The following is a 23050-nucleotide window of genomic DNA, read 5'->3' as shown; positions in this document are numbered from 1 at the left end:
TTGACCTGCCTTAAGCTTAGGTTAGCTATGGTGAGCCCTTCTCCACCTCTTAACTCCCCATCCCTTCCCCTACCTCACCCCCAAGTCTCAATCTTATTCTGCTTCCTGATGGGCTTTATAAGCCAGAGGCTTAAGAAAAAGACTTTGAGTGCTCTTCAGAAGACAGCATGGAGATCAGCTTGCCAGTGAGGGGCAGGTGATTTGAGGTGGGAATTCTTCCCTACAGATTGCTCTCACTTCTCTGACCTCTAGTGTCCTTATCCTTGTGCCCATTCTAAAATTTCCATTCCATTGAATAACATGCAAAGAGAGAGAAGCATGTTACCAAGAGGCACTAACTTCTTCCGCACATAGCCCAGGAGTCCTTCAGGTCCTTCTGATTTTCTTCCTACACCTTTTTATGTCCAATACCCTCAGAGTAGATCATTAATTCTCAACCGGGGATGATTTTGCCTCCAGGGACCACTTGTTAATGTCTGGGCATTTCTGATTCTCGCAACTGGGGAACTGCTACTGGCATCTAGTGAGTAGAAGCCAGGGATGCTGCTAAACCTCCTACAATGCACAGGACAGCCCTCCATAACAAAGAACTGTCCAACCCAGAACATCAATATCGCCAAAGCGAGAAACCCTGGAACTGCCTCCTAGAGCCTTTTTCCTGTGTCCTTTCTCTTCCCTATCCCTTCCTTTCCTTCATTAGGGCTACTCCCACTGGTGTAATGATTGTGCCAGGCCAGCCTTTTTCAAGCCTGTCCCGCAGCCAGAGCTGCCGGGGTGGTCCCTTCTGGTGAAGAGTGGGGACGGGAAGTACTGAATGAACTGCTAGTGGACTCTTGGGGAGGAACCCATGAGTGGGATTTGTGGAGAGGAGGAGTATGCGAGCCCTCACTTCTCAGTCATGGGCATCGAGGTGCACCTTAGGAGCTGCAGTTTAAAGGATATGGGGTGGTAGCAATATGTAGTGATTTATAGATGTTAGGGAACTTGGAAAATTCAGAGGGAGACTATAAAAGTAATTTTGGCTATGGTTATTTTTGAAATGAAATCAATTATGAATAATTATCACTTGTGCAGTATCATGTCGTTAAGAATGCCACGCTGATATTTTTGGGGAAGCTTTGTTTTATTGCAACACTGAAATCTGTTCCTGCATTTATATTTGCCTTGTTCATTTGCCGGTGACATGATTGTCAGTTCTCAAATTAAAGAGAGAAAGAGGCAATATTGTTCCTACCTGGAATCGATTTTTTTTCTCCCCTTTTCTGTTGGAATGAAAATCCTAGTTACAAGGGGGCCACACAACCAGAACATTTACCCATAGCCATTTAAGACTGCTGATAAATATAGTATAACTTTATTACAGTGACCTCATGTCAATGTCCTTTGTAATTCTGATTAGTCCCCATAATTACCTTGGACCTTTCATCACCTAACCAGTATAATCCCAAATCTGCCCAGTATTAGAGTCTGTGGGACATTGAAGTTCTCTGCATTGGACTAAGGTGTTCCCAAGTCTTCATGTCTGTAAGAAAATCACTGCATGATTTTCACCTTACCCCCATACTTCTACTTTTAACAAATTATCTGGAAAAAACAGAAGGCATTATTATGTTGAATACATATGGAACATGAAACTTTTCTCTCCCACTGTTTTGAATAAAAACTTTTAACTTACATTAAGTACACATTAAATTAAATATTAAGCCTTGATGTTTTCTCTGCCCAGGATATCTACTTTTGCCTTGAAATATATCTAAGATGTAGACAGCCCCTGTAGTCCTAGATAGTTCACTTTAAACTGAACTAGAACATCATGCTACATCAGGCCTTTGAGGGAAGCTAAGAGGGGCCATCTCTGCTGTCACAGTCTTCTTCCCCCATTCCATTATTTTTCTATACAAATGGGTGTTCTGCATTCTGCCTCTTCATCTGGCTCTTGTTCTTGGTGCTTTTGATCAAGGTTGTACTCACACCTGAGCACAGGCCTTTCGGGTATGTGAATCTGAGACTCCACCAACCTTCTGGCCTCTACCCAGCATTAAGATGTTAACCATTTGAATTGATGTTCCTAATAAGACTTGAGAATTGTGCTGTTACATTGATTAAGACATTTTATTAGCTTGTTGAATGTGGATAAACAGATGGACTCTGATTTCAGGAAATTTTATCACAGTAACATCTTTAATGATTAATATTGAATTGTTTTCATATTTATCTTTAAATATGTCATAGTGATGATAAACACTGATAAATTGATAAATAGAATGTTCCATGATGGTTTTTGAAACGTAAGATGAATCTTAGTAGTAATGTATTATTGATGATTTACAGACTGGATGATGATGAGTCATCTCCTGTTAATGTCTACTATTAGCAGATATTACTAAAATAATTATTTTGTCCTTGGTAGTCAGCTCTTTTAAAAAATTACACACTGATTCTTAAGAATTCAAGCTTTTCAGTGCCTAACCAACACAAAGTTCCACCTCAAAATTAAGCAGAATCAAAATGAACTGTGGTCCCCAAGAAAGCATTTTTAGAGATTTATGAGACTTTATAGCTTTTTGACTATGGGAATATGCCTATGCTTATTTCCGGCTCTTAGTTTATTTAACAAGCATTTGTTAAGCACCTGCTAAATGCTAGGATCTGAAGAACAAGAAGGAAGGAGTGAACAAAGTGTCAAGTGCAGCTTGAGGGATCAAATAAGATAGAAATGAAAAGAATTCACTTGACTTTGGTGACCTAACAAGAGCAGTTTGGAGAATGTGATGGGGGTGGGAGCAGTATGGAGTGAGTTGAAGCGTGATTCCCAGTTTAGAAAGTAGAGACTTTCTCCACACTTCTGAGAAGTTTGACTTTTCAGAGAAGAGGGATGAAATTGTGACAGCGGGAGGGGTGGGTGGAATTGAAGGCAGGTCTGTTTTTCTTGGTTTGTTTAAAATAGGATATATTTATAAAGTATTCAGTTTTGATGCTAAAGACTAAGAGAGTTTGAACGAGCACAAGAGAAGGAAGCTAACCATGTAGTTAGGTTTCTGAGACCACTCCAGGGCTATCTGACCTTAGATCTGAGGGAGGCATGTGTCTTCCATTAGAACAGGGGTTGTGGAAGATGGGTGAGCAGGAATGTTTCTAAACTGCATTGCTTTATAGTCAAAAAGAATTTGGGGCTTTGTATTATGATTAGAATCACAGGCTATTTTCTTTTAAGCAAAAGTAACAGCTTTCATAGTACTTTTGTACTGTGAAGTGTTCTTGATCTGCCATGTAGAGGCTATTTTGCTTCCCAGTGATCTCTTAGGGGTTATGAAAAAAAGTATCAAATTTTTGAAGGCACTTTACAAAGTTAAAGAATTTTAAAGTGCTAAGTACTTTATGTAATCATTCACCTTAACCTCATAATTTTGGGACCATTTTGCTCCCAACTCAGTGGGGATTTTATGACTCATATCTGGTATTTTTTCTTTCCTATGGTTTTTTACTTTCTGATTTTTATTTCCTCCTTCCGGGGATTTTTGCCAGTTCAGCAATAGTAATTACTGTTGAATTATTTATTGTAGATAAAGCAGAAATAAAGTGAAACCAAATTGTCTAGCATAAGTAAAATTTTCTTTTGGTTTATCATTGAAAATGGTCATTTTTATTTTCTGTGTAACAGAGGATAAAGATTATAGAGTTAGGCTAATTCACTGTACATTCAATCATTTGGGATATCTTAGATTTTGGGGAAATTGTGTTACTTAAGGAAGTTACCTAATCATTCTAAACCTTATTAATCGTATCTGTAAAGTAAGAATAATGCCTATTTACAGAATTATCTGTCCCATTTCACAGTTATTGTGAGGTTCATCTGATAATAATTTATGTAAACATGCATTGTAAATCATAAAGTATTTTTAAATATATTATGATTTGAAAAATATTAGATCTCAGGCTCTCATGGCCAATTATAAACTCCCCTTCAGCTGTAAAATGTACATGAATAAACATTGTAGGGAATGAACTCTTGGCTGGCATAATGATGCATAAGCATCATTGACCTGCAAGTCTCTGTGCTAATCTAAGTCTAATTGAAAATCTTTAAGAAACTCTTCCTTTCTGAAGGAAGGAGGGAAGTTTTTATTATGGCTGATAAACTGTGTATCTCTGTGTAGTGTAATGTTTAAAAGTGCCAGCTCCATCATTAGGTTGCCTTGGATTCAAACCCTGGTCACACCTTTCAGTGGCTAAATGTCTTGCATACGTTTAAACTCTTGGTGCCTCTGAAAATTTAAACTCTGAAAAATGGTGGTATTAATGGTACTTTGTCACAGGGTTATTATCTATTAAATGAGATAACACTTAGAATAGTGTCTGCCAGTGCTACGTGCTCAAAAAACTTGTTAGCTATTGTGTACATGAAATTTACAGCAATATGAATCCATATATAAAAGAATATTTCTCGTAAAGTGAGTACCTGTAGAGAATTAAATTTTAAATCGCTAAGTACTCACCACATCTTTCCATTCAAGTAGCTTCACCCATGGGATTTTAAATACATTCAAAGGAACACTTTTTGAATCATTATAATAGCTTACTTTTTTGGATGTCAAATTTATACCTAATAAGTGGTTTTCCACCTACCTGTAGACCAGTAGTGGTACTGATGATTCCTATAACCAAAAAAGGTTTTGAAATATACTGTGCTTCAAAAGAAGGAAGGAAAGGAAAGGAAAGGAAAAGGAAAAGGAAAGGAAGGGGGGGAGAGAGGGAGAGAAGAAAGAGCGAGGAAGGAAGGAAGGGAAGGAAGGAAGGAAGGAAAGAAGGGAGGGAGGGAGGGAGGGAGGGAGGGAAAGGAGGGAAAGCAGGTTTCTGCTCTTAAAAGGCAGAAATCTGTGGTGCCAAATCTGGCCACTAGAGGGTGCCGGATAGCCAGTGACCTAGCCCTCTCTTAGAGTCTGAGATCTGATCTTGCCCTTATGAGAGAGTTCAGGACCTACCACTAATCATCTATGTGGAGCTCAGTGGCATCATGTTTTCTCAGTTCCAAATACCATTCATCTGATAGTGGTTCATCTTCCTTACTTCTCGTGGACCAGGGATCAAGCTGAAAGCCTGTTCCCATCTTCCATAAACTTTTATACTCTTGAAGTCAGTCAAGCTTTTCACTTCACCTGCTGCCCTTTCCAGAAGAGGCCCGCCCATTCAGAAGTCACTTTGGTTACAATTCAGTTGATTTAGGAGGATTTAATTTTATTCCATCTTACTGCTTCCGCTTTTGCTACTTTCCCTCGTTCTATATGTTAATTTCTTAATGGGATTTAAGAGGTTTTACAAAATAGTTACCAATTATTCAATATGTGGTCACTCTGCGAGGTTAAAACCCCACTACTGCTTAAGAATCAATAAAGAGTGTCTTCCTTTTTTTTTTTTTTTTTTTAAGTCAGAGCAGAGATTTGGCAGGGGATGGGGAAACTTCTACTACTGTCAGTCTAGCAAAACAGACTAGTGGGAAATCTGCCCTCTCTATTACTAGGTGGCATAATTCAGGATGATACTCATTAAAAGCTAATGAAAGACAAAATTTCTGGTGATTGAAAACTGAGGAGATAGCTAGCAAAATCTGCAGCTGCCTCAATATGAGTCCTCTCTCCTTGGCCACCGTGGTTCAGCACAGCTGTCTGTTCTGAGTATCAGGCGGGCTGGCAGTGAGAGTGGTCTGCTTAAAAAGCTGGCAGCGAGTCTGGGTGAAATGAGGCAGTGGACACACCTGTGAGGGGATAGCCAGGCTCGGGACCATGCGTGTTTCTCACAGCTGCCAGTGAGCAGAAGAAATGCGGGGGCTGGTGGCAGCAGGCCTGGGGATGGGCCTAACAGTGACAGGACCGTGCGCTTTAGCTGAAAGAACTATGGCAGGAAGAAGTTTGTTCAAGCGGATGTTCGTAACTGAAAATAGGCTGGATATTGTGGGAATCCGGAAATGGACAGTGTAGTGTAGAATAGGTTGCAGTTTTTGAGTTCATTTGAAAGTAATTCCTTTGTGCGCAGCGTTTTTCAGAACTACTTCATGCTTTCTGGTATTGCACGTCCACTCTGAGTCTAATAAGGCGAAGGACATTTCGCTCATGATATTTTTGTATAAGAATGCTATGGAGGATTCTGGCATCTGTTGGTACCAGGCACTAGTCACTCAGTCTGTTAGGTCATTTATTCAGGATTGGGAGCTACATGATGCTGTATGTTAATACCACATAATTTCAGAATAATGATCCAAGTGGATTAGCTACTCTGAATAACAGCATATGTCAGTCACTTGCTAACAACATCTTATAAAAAGTTCCTCATTGAATTTAACAGCCACGTAGCTTTTTTGTTACTTTTCCACAGGAGGTAAACCAACAGTGTGTCTTTTATTTGGTCAGTAATTAAAGGTGCATTTTTCCTTTTATCCTTATTAAAATTGGACTTTTTAAGACTGAGCTGAAATTTCATACTGAAAAATAAAATGTAAAGATTTACTAGCATAACTACATTATATTAATGTATATTACTGGAACCAAAGCTCAAATTCTGATCCCCAAGTTTCCACTAGTGACCACAGTCTCCTGGCTTCCCAGTAGATGCAAAGTGAGACTATCCAATCGTCATGAAGTCCCCTCAGTCACAGTTCTCTGCCTCTGCTTCTGTGTCCACCCTAGTAGTGAGTCTGCTCAGAAAGAGGTGTTTGGCTCAAGGGAAGATCTAGCCAGAAGTCTTGTTGCATCTGAGACAGGTGGCAGCTTGGTTCGGCTCAGTGCTGAAAAGTTCCGGGAACATTTGGGAGCACGCTCATTTTACAAGGTGGTTTTACAGATTTAATTTTGATGCCACGTTCTCTGTTAAATTAGTTGATAACAAAAACAATTTTTAAAAGTTTGACTTGGTGTCATTCTCATTTTTTTTTAAAAAGACTTCGTGGAAAATTCATTTACTGTAGGCATCTAAGTGTGAAATTTTTAGTTTGCAGTAAACTTTTACTCTAAGCTGTTTTGTTTGTAAATGACACTAGCATATTACTTTCTCATCTTTATTTTCAGTGATTTATACGTATTAGTTGTCCAGTCTAAGATGATGACATAACTCACAAACACTACTGTCTCCTCTCCCCACACCAGAAAGTTGAAAGTTTGAAACATTTACATTTACATTTGAAAGTTGATGCCTCCTTCCTAAGATAAATTTAAGCTAATAATTAGCCAATTTTGGGACTTCCCTGGTGGCGCAGTGGTTAAGAAGCCACCTGCCCAGGCAGGGGACATGGGTTCGAGCCCTGGTCCGGGAAGATCCCACATGCCACGGAGCAGCTGAGTCCATGCGCCACAACTACTGAGCCTGCGCTCTAGAGCCCGTGAGCCACAACTACCGAGGCCAAGTGCCGCAGCTCCTGAAGCCCGCTTGCCTAGACCCCATGCTCTGCAACAAGAGAAGCCACTGCAATGAGAAGCCCGCGCACCGCAACGAAGAGTAGCCCCCGCTCACTGCAACTAGAGAGAGCCCACGTGCAGCAACGAAGACCCAATGCAGCCATAAATAAATAAATAAACATTTAAAAGATAATAATGATTAGCCAATTTTATTTTCACTTAGTCTCATTTTATATTATCTTTTACTTTAAATTAATAGCACTTATGAACATATTTTAAAACAACTATTAATGAAAGGATAAGGGCAAAAGCTGTCAGCTTCTGTTTTATTCACTTGGTGGTTTTGCTTTTAAGTTTGCACAAGACTGATTGTTATTAAAGTAGGCAGGGGTTTTATTTTTTAACATTTTCATAGGAGCCTTCCTATCCTTTTTTTCCCCCGTATCCTTTTAAATTCCTGAGTTTCTTCATGGGTTTTTAATTGAATTTGTACCTTTGTTTGGGAAATTAAAAATACTGTTTCAGTCACAAATCATGCCATTCTAAAATTGATGATTATGTTAAAATGTTTCCTTTTTGGTAAATTTTATTTTCTAAAGCTCATGTGGCAACTAAGGATGAAGCACTATGATCAGAATTTATTGTTGCTCTTTAAGTTTTTAAAAAACTTTTTACCATATTTTGAGTTCATGTTGTTTCATAAGTAGCTATCAGACCATGATTCTTATTCTATGGGGTCTTAAAAGAACTACGGATTTAGATGCCTCAACACTAAAGTAGTAGGAATCCTGTTCATTTGTAGGTGTTGCTTCATTGTTTTAAAAAATCATGTAATACGGTCTGAGTTTCATGGTTTGTGGTTTTCGGCTGACCTCTATTTTATTTTAAAACCCTTCCTATAGGTGGGCAAAGTAAATTTTGCATCTTTATGGTATGAAGATAGACATAATTTAAATTGGCAGGATAAGTATTGTGGTATCACTGCAGCAGAAAACTGTATAAATGGTTGTGTGCACTCAGGGATATTAGTAAGAATTATGTCCTCCCAGAGCACTTCATTCCATGCCTGTTTGCCAAAGGAGTAAACTATGGTATTTATTATCATTTTGAAGAATTTTTTGACAGAAGCCATTTTTCTAAGAGAAGAATGAGTTGAGATCAAAATTAAATATATTACCAGACACACAGAATAAACATGTAATGGAGCATGGGCCTATCCTATAGTGAAATAAATGAAATCTGCTGGGTAATATCTCTGGTTTTCCAAGATACTCTTTTTGCTTTTCTTCAGTTGCAAGTGTGCCTACTTGATCCCACACACACTTTTTTTCTTTTTTTAGAGTTAACGGATATGTACCACAACGTTGAAAGGGACTTTTCCTACTGCCACACACGAGCGCTGTTGTCCACAACTGAAAACAGCAGGCGCTAAGTATCCCATATTCTAAAGAGGGCCACCAACGATTGAGACCAGGCACCTCCCTGCAGGGTTTGCTAAGAGCCCCACCATTTTTCATTCATTCAGTATCTATTTATTAGGTACCTTCTATGTTCCAGGCAGTGTTCTAGGCACTGGGGATGCAGCTGTTTGCAGAAGTTCCTATCCTACTGTAATTCACAATCTGGCGCTCTAGTGGAAGGGGAAGAAGGTAGCTCTCTTCTTGCTTAGATTAAAGGTGGAGGTGGGGGCACTTCCAGAGAGCCATTCGTAGTAATCGGTGTCGCTACAGGAAAACAGACTGGCCTCTGGTGTCCCAGCCAGCTGCTTGCTAAGCTTGTTGAACCTGCAGACCCACTGATGTGCCTGCCACTAGAGCCGAGTTCAGTGAGCAAGTTCCTGGGAGTCTGGAGGGTCTATTAACATAGATGTCTGCATCTCTCCCAAAGACTTCTGTTGGCGGAGCCAAGGCCTGCAGAATTACTAGGGACCACGGTGTAGTGTTCTAGGAAAGAAGAGACTAGGGGACCTCTCCCCTTCCTTAGGTCCTGGTGGCCCCTGGAGAGTGTAGAAAAGAACCTCTACAATCTCTGTGGCTCTAAAAAAGGTGATCAGAAGTCAGAATGCTACTGAGGGGGTTTCCAGGCCAGAGGAGACAATACCCCACCCAGGGAGCTGCCCCTCCTCAAGAGGGGTGAGCACCAGGGTAACACCGACCACCACATCAGAAATCCATACACACCCCTCTGCCCTCCAACACTAGGAATCAAGCCAGAGCAGGACCAGGGAAACCTCTCCCCAGCTGACAAGCAACCATTTATGTCAGAAGATCCTTCCTTCTTTCCCAGCTCCTAACACCAGAGAAGAAGTAGACCTTGAGGTTGAAAAGGGTGGGGGGCGGGGGGGGAGAAAGTTCTGGGTGCAGATAACATCCCTTCCTGCCAGTCTCTTGGTCTTTCTGTGCAAGCCCTTACTGAGGGGAGGGATGAGATTTATATTTAATATGAGATTGAAGTTTGTAATTGGTCTGGACTTTCAATAATGAAAAGTGACCTGGGGACTTCCCTGGTGGCGCAGTGGTTAAGAATCCGCCCGTCAATGCAGGGGACACAGGTTCAAGCCCTGGTCCGGGAAGATCCCACATGCCATGGAGCAACTAAGCCCGTGTGTCACAACTACTGAGCTTGCGCTCTAGAGCCTTCAAGCCACAACTACTGAGCCCTTGTGCCACAACTACTGAGCCTGCAAAGCCACAGCTACTGAAGCCCACGCACCTAGAGCCTGTGCTCCGCAACAAGAGAAGCCACCGCAATGAGCAGCCTGCGCACCACAGCGAAGAGTAGCCCCCGCTCGCCGCAACTGGAGAAAGCCCGTGCGCAGCAACGAAGACCCAACGCAGCCAAAAATAAATAAATAAAATAAATTTTAAAATAAATAAATAAATAAACTAAGAGCAATTTAGTAAAAAAAAACTTATTCAAAGTGTTAATCAGAATCACCGAGATAAGGAATCAAAGCTAATAGAGCTTTTCCATCTGCCCCTTAATTGATCTGGAAAAATTTAATTAGCAGTTGGTTTCGCGTTACTCAGATTTTGTTGCTCTGGGCCTAGAATTTTTTAGCTGTTTACAGTATAGCAGAGCTATGCATGAATTAAGTTTTTCCTGATATTTTTAGCAGGCAAAACTACTTACTAGAAACTAAAAAACATAAAAGGAATGGGTGTTCAATTGCCGTTGAGGAATGCAACTGAAATTTCATCGTTCTTTTTTTTTATACGAGTGGCTCAGATTTCTGTAGGACAAGATAACTATAGTAATGCCCATCAGCTTGTAGCTCATTGCTGGATCCAAGCAAAATAACACATCAAACCAACTATGGGACAGTCTGAATGGACACAGGCAGTCTTGCTTCTGTGTCAAGTGGACGTCATGTTAGTTTTGTCACTGCATATCTCTTTTTATTGATAAAATTATGGCATCTGTCCCAAAGGGCTATGCAGAAATGTGTTTATATTTCTAGAGAGCCGATTAAATACAAAAATGCTTAATAAACATACACATACTTATTTCATAAGGCTAATTATAGCTAAAATACATTAATGTATTTTAAGTAAAATACTCCACAAGGTACAATCTGGGAGGAAAGGTGGGATTTTTTTAATGTTTCCCTATTTTTAATCTATAAACAATCTGTTAAAAAAACTTTTATTTGATAATTGGCCTTTGAAGTGCTTTTGTAGTTCTTGGGAGACCTAAGAAATTGTTCTCACTAGGCTCCAATCCAAACTTATGTGGGTGGATTTGATGTTGTGTTTGAGTGCCTGCGTAAGCACCGCCAGCCATCGGACCTAGGGTGGGTCACTTGGTCTCTGAGTGTCCTCACCTATAAAATGGAGTTGGTAATATCTACCACATAAAGTGCTTGTTAGGATTAAATGCCTTAATGCACAGGACCTAGGATAGTGTCTGACCCCTTGTAAATGATCAATAATTGGCACTTTTCCCTTTTCCTCCATTGATAGCCACAAGAAATGATGTTCTCCCTTTTCTTTGGGAATGAAAAAATCTAAATGTCTTAAATTTACCATAGATGCTCTGAGGTTAAACAGACGTTTAATGCAGTTTCCAGTTACAATCCCAGAATATTTGTGGTCGTTCAGTCATTCGGCCATAGACAAGGGGCACTCAGCTCAGAACAGAGTTACATGTACAATCTTCCATCCAGATAGGTAAATAGTGTCTATTTGAGGAAGAAGGCTCTGCCAGTAGATTTAATGTTAACGTAGATTTTAAGAACGTGTACGGTGAGGAATTCAGCCTTCCTTCTATAATGTGTCAAGAGTCTGAAATTATCACTCTCTTCATTAGTTTTAAATGTATATGTAGGTTTTCTTTAAGAAAGCTTCAAAGTTCATTGACTTGAGAACTCTTTTATTGTATTCTTCTCAGTGCCAGAAATTAAATCAGGAAATTCCGTAATATATTGATGTTTTAATTTTTTTTTTAACTTTAAGTGCTATTATCCCTGTTGCTTAGCAGAAGCAACCCCTTACCTGTTCATAGATATCTAAACTAATCAGTGGACTTCACTGGACTATTGCGTCTCCCGTCTCATTGTTAGTAAAATGACTGTGACAGCCTCCATGAATAGTGTTCTATAAAACCAAACCAGATTCTGTTCAACACAGTAAAAATTTGAGCTAAAGTGGAGTGTTAGGGGGGAAAGGAGTATGTCGCTCCAGGCCACAAACAACTCAAAACAGTTTGAGGCATGCACTGGTAAATCTTACAAAATGCTATAGGCAATTCAGCATCAAAATTGCCATAGAAAATTATTGTTGTTAGCCATTCTGTTGATAGTTCGTATTGTTAGAATTGCTAGCAGATGGGAAAATGGATGAGTCAGGATACAGTATTAGCAATCCATATTTTTTTAATCACTGGCCACTAATAGGGTCTATAGCATCTGTGAGATTTATTTAAACAGTTGCTAGGAAGAGTTTGTTTTCCTAGTAAACACAGCAAACCTTATACAAGGGTTTCTTGATTGACTCTTTGACTAAATGTGTTAACATTAACATGTAAGACCATTTGCTTCATTGTGATGGTTATCTCATTTGACAGACTGATTATACCAGCAACTCGTAGACCCATTAAGTCTTGAAATGTTATCACATTTAAGCATTTTAAAACTTCATGATCCTGTTTCCTCTATTTTTTGAAATTAAGACTTTTTAAAAAGCCTTCATGTAATTAGGACTATTTTTGACAAAACAAAATAATGTAGAAATCTGAATGTTCTCCCCCTATAGCTTTTAAGATGAAATTGTTTGGGAAAATAATTCCTTCTGACTTAATTTTACTGTCGGCTCTTCCTGATGTAGTCATAAGAATGTTTGCTCTTCTTGGCCATTTGAAATGACAGATAATCAGGGGGCAAGACATATTAATAAAAGCAGAGAATAAAATCAATTTCCATAAAAGGGTTTAAACGGAGATTGCGTATACTGAATCATATGGGCCTGAGAGAAACACATTTTGAGATCTGGGATTATTAAAAGTCATTGCACATGACTAAGTCATTTGTTTAGCAGAAACATGAACGATAAAGGTGGGTTGAGTTAAGCCTCACAGAATCTCACTGCAAAAGAGAACCTTAGAGATGATCTAGTCTAACTTCCCTCAAAGTTACACTCCTGGTTAATGGCGAGACATGACCCGACCCTTATTAGGTCAACGCTGTTTTTTATTATACCAAGTCTGATATTCTTAATCTGGCACGGCCAGAGAGTTCAACAAGTTAAGTCACCACAGATTTGGAGGTGTGTTGCTAATAATAATTAGCAGCTTTTCAATACTTCTCATAGAGTTCAGAAATAATTCTAATTATTAAAAGTTTGAACTGTCAGAATTATCTATGGGTTGATTTAATCTTGTTTTCTATCTTAACTTCTCACATTACAGAGTTACTTATGCTGTTGTTTTATGTAAGAGCTAGTAAGTGAGTTTTTAATCTGAATACCTATCTTGGGTTTTCTTTTTTTAAGGGATACTGAAAAATATAATATTTTTGGATCTTGATCTGTAATCTTCTTACCTCCTGGATTAAAATGTGATAATCTAGGACTGTTATTAACAAAATGAGCTGCTTATTCAAAGCTGTCACTCATACACCAAACTGTACTAATTTTCAAACAAAATGTTGACTCCCATTAAAAAGTAGTTTTGACTTTTTCATTTAACTTATAAACAAGTATCCATCCACTCATCTATCTAATTATTATTCTTTAAAAATTTTGGGTTTTTCTTAGATTCTTTAACTTATTTTAAACTTTTTATAAAAGCTGGGAGATCCTAGTTTACTGGCCTGAAGCTTAAAGAAGATAGCCTTCCTATCTTTTGCTGAACTTCTGCAGTTTATTTCATTTTAAAAGACTGCTGTAGTGCTTTCCTGGTGGCGCAGTGGTTGAGGGTCCTTCTGCCGATGAGGGGGACGCGGGTTCGTGCCCCGGTCCAGGAGGATCCCACATGCCGCGGAGCGGCTGGGCCTGTGGGCCATGGCCGCTGAGCCTGTGCGTCCGGTGCCCGTGCTCCGCAACGGGAGAGGCCGCAGCTGTGGGGGGCCCGCGTACCGCAAAAAAAAAAAAAAAAAAAAAAAAGACTGCTGTATAGAAATGTCAAATGCAGTATTTTCTATTCACTGTGGACTTCATAGCTGAACACCTAAAAACCATTTTCCCTTTCAGTTCAGGTTGAAGACCGAAGAAGTTTCTCAGCAGCACACCCCCAAATCTGTGGTGACTTAACTTGCTGAACTCTCTGGCCGTGCTAGATTAAGAATATCAGACTTGGTATAATAAAAAACAGCGTTGACCTAATAAGGGTCGGGTCATGTCTCGCCATTAACCAGGAGTGTAACTTTGAGCACGCTAGCTCTCATTTCCTCACCTAAAATAGGGAAGTTAGACTAGATCATCTCTAAGGTTCTCTTTTGCAGTGAGATTCTGTGAGGCTTAACTCAACCCACCTTTATCGTTCATGTTTCTGCTAAACAAATGACTTAGTCATGTGCAATGACTTTTAATAATCCCAGATCTCAAAATGTGTTTCTCTCAGGCCCATATGATTCAGTATACGCAATCTCCGTTTAAACCCTTTTATGGAAATTGATTTTATTCTCTGCTTTTATTAATATGTCTTGCCCCCTGATTATCTGTCATTTCAAATGGCCAAGAAGAGCAAACTATGAATAGAAAAAAAAGTTTCTCGAGTAATGAAACAATATTGTTCTAAAACTCATCACATTTTCTGTGACTCTGCTTTTGAAGCAGCTGTGGGCTCTGTCTCTGCATTCGAGATTTTCCTCTTACTGCATGGCAGTTTATTTGGTCACGTAGCCAAGTCATGTGTCCTCAATGTTTGTAAAGGTTGTCAAACTACAATATTCTTTAACTGTGTTAAGGCCTGAAGATTTAAGAATCATTGTTAGTTGTGCAAGTTATATTTTGTCATTAAGTTCAAAACTAAATTTTGTTAAATAGAATTAGCCTATAACATATAAAAGTCATTTCCAGATGAGTGATTCATTCTTGTACATTTTTCGTATACAGTAAAAACCACAATGTATGCATGTTCTAAAATTATTTTATTTATTTGACTTGACTTACCAAATTCTAAACTCTGACAAATGTAGAACAGAGACTTGATACTCCAACACTAGTTTACTCTGCATTTATTTTGGAATTAGTCAACTGGCATATAGTTATGGTAATACAGCTACTTTGTATTGCACGTAGAAAGATGGTTCATAAGTAACATTTCTTTCCTATATATAAAAAATGTAAATTCAAGTTGATTTACCACAAGCTCTGTTAATCCATAAATGTAATTCTGAAGGGATTTCCATCTTCCTCTTTATATTTTCAAGAAACTTGATTTTAGTGAAGGAAATTTTCATCACAGTAATACTGATATTAGTTCAGGAAGCTCAACCTTTTCTTCTGATATTATGCTTATTAGCCCTCAGAATTGTTTTAATTTGATTATTATTTTAAAAGGGTGATAGTGGATTGTATGGTACTGTAGGGTCATTTTTATCATTATGAGTCTGTATAAATTGTTATCTGGTTTGCACATCATTTTACTGCCAAGGCATTGAGCATACTGTTTTCCAAGAGATTGCAAAAGCTGCTTCTGCCACGTTTCCCACCCCAAACCATTTTTTATTCCTGTGGGAGCCTTGATAGCTACAGAAACACAGAGTGCTAAATATGTTATTAGGGCTTAACTAGAAGTCAAAACTCAACCGGAAGTTCATATCTATAAATCATACCCATTTTTATAAGAAGTGAAAATTTTTACCAGTTAACCTCACTTTTTTTTAGTCTAGATGACACCATAATCTAGAGTTATTTAGGACTATATGGATATTTCTGTTCTGTTAACAAAATAAGAAAAGCCTCTGACCACAGATGTTAAGGTTTGGGGATTATTTTCTGTTGGATATCATAGGCAGATTGTAAAATCAGGGAGAAAATCTTCTTTTCCTGGATAATCTTATCCTCATCAAGAGCTTCAGTTATAAACTAAATGCTGATGATTCCCTAAGTCTGTGTCTTCAGCTTGAATCTTTCTCCTGAGGTCCAAAACCCCAAATTATAATCCATATCTGATATCTCCACCTTGATGCCGTTAACTCCCCTACCTTATTAATGGTTTCAGTCTCTACCCCATGACCCCAGCTTGAAGCCAGAATCATCCTTAACCCTTCCTTCTTTCTGGCCCCTCATAATCAGTCAGTGAACAAAGAAAGCCCTATCAACTGTATTGATATTTTCAAGACTCTCCAATCCCTCTCTTCTTCTCAGTCTCCACTTCCATTTTCCTGGTTCAAGAGTCATCCTCTCAGTAGACTGTTGAACCTGCTAACAGGTCTTCCTGCCTCCATTTTTCCCCCATGGCAATGCATTTTCTCTACCTGCTATTGGAGATATTTTTGTAAAGCTCATTCATATATGATCATGTTTTGAGCACCAATTATGCTCAAAATTATCAGGCATTTCTTTCTTGTCTACAGAAAGTTTGTAGCAACACACTTAAGGCCCTTAAGTCATCTGGCCTCTCCTCTCTTTCCTCTCCTAATCCCCTCCCCCCTGGATCCTTCCTACATCCCAGCAGTCAGCTGACATCTCGAAAGATGCCAGGCATTTGTGTGCCTTATACGTCTCTGCTCATGCTGTTACCCTTCTCCCCTGTCCCGTTTCCCAACTTCTCAGCTTGCTTCTCCACTAGTGAGTTAGCTGTGCATGGACCTGTCTTGCCAGCTAGATTGCAAGCTCTTTGTGGGGTAGTGTTCTATTCATCTCTGCATCTACAGTGCTTGGTCCGTAGAAAATATCAATAAATTTTTTAATAAATGAATCCTCTGAAGTTCTCGGATGGCCCACCAGAAAACATAACTATATATGTATCTCATGTAGAAGTCAGATTTCCTGTAACCTTGACCTTATACAGCCACAAATATGAAGTTAAATTTTAAACACACGCGCGCGCACACACACACACACAAAACAGGTATAACAAGCTTCAGCACTAAAGCCATGCTCTGTCTTTCCTAAAACAGCCTCAAGCTTTCACTCAGAAGCTGTTTATTCTTATTTAGTATAATGCCTTACAGGATTGTTGAATTGCCCTCCTGGTTTGCAATAAGTGAACAGACTTGGAGTAGAGAGAGAAGGATATCCACTCAATGATGGCAAAGAAAGGAGCTCATAGCTTTACCTCAAATGAAGATAAAAAGCCAAAAAGAAGAGAGGAAATTAATACATGGGATAGATTAGTCATAGATATTAATAATGATGATTCATCATAAGGAAAGGTTGTTTTAGGTCCTGTATCCTCTGCTTTAGAAGGCAGCGTAATCTGTAAAATACTTTATAAAGATTTTCTGTTAAAAGTGGTTGAAACAGTTTTATCACTTAAAGAACTAAGATTTAGATACTTCATGAATTTACTTATATGGAACACCTAATTCCCTAACAATGCCAGCTAATTGTTCTCTAGTATCACAGACCTGTTTTTCACAAATTCTACATATTGATAATATAAAAGTCTATTGGAGAAGAAAATTTTTTTCTTCTAAGTAGCTTCTTTCTCTGAATTCGGTCCATTCCTTTAGTATAATATTTATAAACTATTGACAATTTGCCCCAGTAAGATAGTATAAGATATTTATAAGATATTTAGTACAAAAATTGTTTGCTTTGTATGATGTTATATCTCCTAATTATAGTGTAACCCATTCCTTTGAGTCATTTATTCTGTATTACTGTTTATCTACCCACCTTTGTGTCTTCATATTTAGCAGTATAGTTTAATAGTTTCTAGGTATGTGTACAAGCTCTAAAGTTTAAATATTTTTGGAATACCTCGGGTAGACATGAAACCCATGCATAAAAAATCAATTATAAAATAGTCCATGAGTCTAGAATCAAATACTAAATGGTGGTCTTTAAATTTTGAATGTTATATAGAAATTCAGAGATAAGAAAGATAACATAGGCTAAAATAGAGACAAAGTGGAATTGGATCTTATGTAGACAGCACTCAGCCTTGTCTTTCTCGGGGAAACGTGGCTGTGTGTGGTCTCTATTGGCCCTTCATCTCACTATCACAGAAAGTTTCAAGATTCCCTGTTAGCTTATTCTTTATCCCCACAGTGATTTGAACAGTAGTGATCAAATAACAGATTAATACTTATATTAAAAATTAATTACAGGATTTCCCTGGTGGCTCAGTGGTTAAGAATCCGCCTGCTAATGCAGGGGACACGGGTTCGAGCCCTGGTCCAGGAAGATCCCACATGCCGCGGAGCAACTAAGCCCATGTGCCACAACTAGTGAGCCCAAGTGCCACAACTACTGAAGCCCCTGCGCCTAGAGCCCGTGCTCTGCAACAAGAGAAGCCACTGCAATGAGAAGCCCGCACACCACAACGAAGAGTAGCCCCCGCTCGCCACAAACTAGAGAAAGCCCATGTGCAGCAACGAAGACCCAACACACCCAAAAATAAATAAATTTATTTTAAAAAACAATTACAGCAGAAACTAGCACACCATTGTAAAGCAATTATACTCCAATAGAGATGTTAAAAAAATTAATGGGGGCTTCCCTGGTGGTGCAGTGGTTGAGAGTCCGCCTGCCGATGCAGGGGACACGGGTTTGTGCCCCGGTCCGGGAAGATCCCACATGCCGTGGAGCAGCTGGGCCCGTGAGCCATGGCCACTGAGCCTGCGCATCCAGAGCCTGTGCTCCGCAGCGGGAGAGGCCACAGCAGTGAGAGGCCCGCGTACTGCAAAAAAACAAACAAACAAAAAGAATTAATGAAGTATGTAATAATATAATACTATGCTTTCTATATACATGTATATAATAGTATATAATATAATAAGCTAGGGTTTTCTTTTTTATTTAATGATGTTTGACTAAAAAATAACAGGACATATTTTAGATATATACCAGAACTTCTTATACACCAAAGCAAGTGGTAGTCACCTTCAGAGTCATCATCCTGGGAGCCAGTGCATTCTCTCCCATAACACTGTCATTCTTATATTCTTGGAACTCTTCTTTTGCATTTCTTCAGTCTCTGACTCATTCTTTTCAGTATCCTCAGTGGTGACAGACCTTTTTCAGTTGAAAATGGATTTGATTTTGGGAACCAAGGGTCACTTAGGGCCAGGTATGATGAGTAATGTGGAGGATCAAGCTGAAAAATGCTATTTTTGGTTAAGATTGACATGTGACTGTAAAGTCATGAGCGTGTTTTCTGGCTTGGCTTATAAAGTAACCAAAGACAGTTCTCTTCTGAAAAAAAATACAAGCTGCAAGTTTTATCATATTAAAACCGAGTCTGGATTACTCTCATGTAATTTCCTGCTCCAAAGTTGATCATGGCTCCCTGAAGTCCAAACCTGGCTTTGGCTGGCTTCCAGGACCCCACCAGCTCCTAGTTTTCTGTCTTGTTTTTGGTCCTTATTAGTTCTTCCTCCTCAGCACAGCAGGGCCTCCTCCCAGGGCCCTGCCCACTTCCCGGAGGTATCCCCTTTTCCAAGGACCAGCGCAGTCCCTGCTCCCTAAAGGGAATCATGTCTCCATTACATTTATAGCAAGCCGCCTCTCTTTTTTGTTGGGAATCTGCTTTTAAAAAAAACAAAAAACAATGGATGCTTTTCCCAGGAAAATGTACACATGAACATGCAGAATTTTTCACATGAGAAGCTTGGTCCCAGATTTGAGTTAAGAACCTGTCACTATAATCTGTACCACATACAATAGGGCTTAATTGTATAGGGTCTGGCATAAGTCCCTAAATATTTATAGTTGCTAATCTTACCCTTCAAGCTAATTTGTAAGTTTCTAAGGCAAGGAAATAGTTTAGTACTTCTATGCTTCCCTTACAATACCTACCAAGATGCTGAGTAAGAGCAAATAGTAGATCATTTTGCTTTAACAGACTTTTTAAAAATCACCTGTCTGCCACCATTGCTTTAATAGTTTCTGAAGGAGACAGAGTGTTTGATTTTTTTTAAATGTTAATAAGATAAAAAGCCCAAGTGTTAGGTTATATATTTCAGGGCATCCTATAGGCCCTGAGGCAATATCCCTAAAATGTTTCTCAGGAGATTATCCATATCTTGCTGTTTTGACATGTAAATAAATACAGTAAAGCTCAGGATGCCACAGATCCTGTTATGTAGAACAGATTTTATCCCCCATTCACACAGGACATGAGGCCTCTCTTCTGTTGTTACACAGAAAACCAGTAAAGGATGTGCCAGTGTTGCCCCCAGAAGCTAGCATAATCAGACTAAATCATTATAGTCAAACTGTATCATTTAGTCAAATCATATCATTACTGTCAAACTATAACATATACAGTGAACATGGGACAGGTATTTCATTTTCAAATTGGCCAAGCCCATGTCAGAACTTACACAGCACTGTTTGTATCAGACTTGGGATATTTTGAATCAGAAATTTAAAAACGCTCTCTTACCAAAATGCTTGGGGTAAAAGTATTCTAGATAATTTAATTTTCTGGTTAACCAAGTGCTTAAAATTTAAGCATTTGGTAAAATGCAGAATAGAATGGTTAATTTAACCTGTATTCAATCTTGTCACATTCTTGGGTGATCTCTGCAAGTGTTTATGATTATCGTAGCTCTCCATAGATGGCAGGAGTGTGAGAGAGTAGAGTGAATATATCCGGAACATATCCTTAAAGTCTGTTTGTTGACAATGGTGGATTTGTCTTTCTGCCTTTTTTAAAACAGATACATTTTATTAGCTTATTTTTCTCATTTGTTTTTTCCTAAAAGCAGAGTTTTTTATTGTTTCGTTGCAGATTACTTGAGGTTCTTGCAAGATGTGGCTTCTTGGTTCTTGAGGGAAGGAATTCCTGTTTTAATTGTTGAGCCATATTTCAAAGATGACGTAAAGAGTTGAAATATTCATGCTAAAACTCATTAGACTTTAACCTATTGTAGATAATTTTACTATTTTAATATCTTCTTTTTATTTTCTATATCCAGTTGAAAAATCTAAGTTTAGAAGAACTACAGATGCGGTTAAAAGCGCTGGACCCCATGATGGAACGAGAAATAGAAGAGCTTCGTCAAAGATACACTGCGAAAAGACAACCCATTCTGGATGCAATGGATGCGAAGAAAAGAAGGCAGCAAAACTTTTGAGTCTAATTTCTTTTCTGTTTGTTTCTATGACTATTCTGGAGACCAAGAAACCACTAAGAATTGAAGGAATATTGTGATTTTTTTTTTTAATCTTTAAGATTTGTGCTCTATGACCAGGCAACAGTCAAAAACTGATGATGGTACAAACCCAGGTAAATCCCCAAAAGACAGAACTTAATACTCTTTCCACTGTGTTTTCATTCTTAAATCATGGACACAGCAGAAATGCATTCTTCTCTGCATCTGTCAGCTGCATACTGGCACTAAAACTGTGTTGTAAAATGAAGGCTGTGTTTAGAAACCTTGAAAATCCAAAGCTATTGTTTAATTGTACAGCACCGAAGGGCTTTATGTTACAATATTCTTTATTCTCTTTTAGTAGCCTATTTATTGTATCCCTTTAGGTAAATTTATTTATTTATGCTATTTCACTTTGTTTTGTTTTTTAAGGACAAGATCAGGATAGCTTTCATGAAGGTAGGGACATATTAATAGATGATAATGTACAACCAAATTATACCGTAAGCAGGGAGCTATGGGGTTACTTACATTCCTTGATTTCCAGGATAGTTTTCCAATAGAAGCAAAGCAATAATAGCAATAGTACACAAATGGGCCAGACATTTTTTATACTGAAGCAATAATTCCATTTTTACCTTCTGAAATTTTAATTTTTTTTATTTTTGATGTTTGGTACAAATAGGACTATATATATTTAGGTCATACAGAGCTATAATGTTTAAAACCAAAGAAATCAGCAGAACCCTTGCACAAAAAAGTATGGTAAATATTTTTAAAGAAATAAATCCTTAAGACAAATGTAATTGTTAATATTGTTTCATGTGTAGGTCTGATAGCTAAACTGTATCAGATTGTAATAAGCTAATCAGATTTATTTCTGTGAGTGTGTGCTCAACTGTTACAGACTCTTGTTGATTTCACTTATTTCCTGGGAATTGGTAAACGTCATGTGCCTGACGATAACAAAATAGCAAAAACATTTGTACTGAACTGTGCAAGCTTTGGGGACTGAAAAAAAAAAGATTAAAACCATTAAAAAGAAATTCATTTCTAAGCTGAATGATCATTTGCAGGATTGAACTGGGACCAGTCATTTCCTAAACTACATATGGCCATCTTGACAGCATTTGTTCTTTTGTGTGTTTAATTACTATGTTTAAATCATAAAGACAAATAAATGTTACTGTGCCACCCAACACATTTCATCTCTATCTTTTTTTAAAACTGATGACCTGGATTCTGTCTTTTCCAGGCAAGGAAGGTATATTAGTCAGGACAGGCTAGATTATACAGTGACAAAAACTCTGAACCTTCAGTGACTTAACATAACCCAGGTTATTTGTCACTCATGTGCCCTGCTCCTGTCCTTCACACCCAGGGACCCTGCTGACAGAGCCTCCACCATCTGCAACGTTGGTGGTCACCACAGCAAGGGAAGGAGCCCTAATGAGTCTCACATTAGCTCCAGCCAGCCAGTGACAGAAGGTGTGTCATCTCTGGAAACTTCTATTCCTTTTTAAAATGGCATTTGTGCCCCAGGTAATGCCTGGAGTAACATTTGTCCTTGCCGCGTTAAGTCCTTACAAATAGTAAATTGTGTAATTGGATACAAGGTATAAGATAGTTATAAAGTAGTGGTAAATATTGAAGATTTTATAAGGACTATTAAAAATGAAAACTGAATTTACAGTATATGCTTCAGCTACATCTGTTTGGGAAAATCAGATGAGTCAATCAACTCAAACACCCCATCCTTTTTTTTCCTTTCTTAATTGTTTTTCTTTTCAGTCAACTGCCTAATACCTCGCCTAGTTTGATGGAAACAAATGACTGACTTGTTATTAGCCAAGTAAAGCCACCTACATGAAATGACAAGAAATCTATGAAGGTGATTTCTCTCTAGTTTGCTAAGCTAGAAAAGTTATGCAAATTAATTCAATGGGGCCTGTTAACT

The 23050-nt window shown here is 38.5% G+C and overlaps 1 protein-coding gene across 1 annotated transcript in view; it reads left to right on the top strand.

The window, feature by feature from the left end:
* STK3 (serine/threonine kinase 3) overlaps window positions 1-22232 on the top strand; it is a 317965-nt gene extending 295733 nt beyond the window's left edge. Inside the window, exon 11 of the mRNA XM_082858352.1 lies at window positions 20917-22232. Within this exon, the coding sequence (XP_082714478.1) occupies window positions 20917-21075 (159 nt within the window). The 3' untranslated portion in view covers window positions 21076-22232. The remainder of the gene's footprint in view (window positions 1-20916) is intronic.
* Window positions 22233-23050: the final 818 nt, after the last annotated feature.

Source organism: Leucopleurus acutus, assembly GCF_964270905.1.
Source record: "Leucopleurus acutus genome assembly, chromosome: 17".
In the NCBI taxonomy this organism is placed as follows: Eukaryota; Metazoa; Chordata; class Mammalia; order Artiodactyla; family Delphinidae; genus Leucopleurus; species Leucopleurus acutus.
This window is presented reverse-complemented; position numbering and strand designations above follow the sequence as displayed.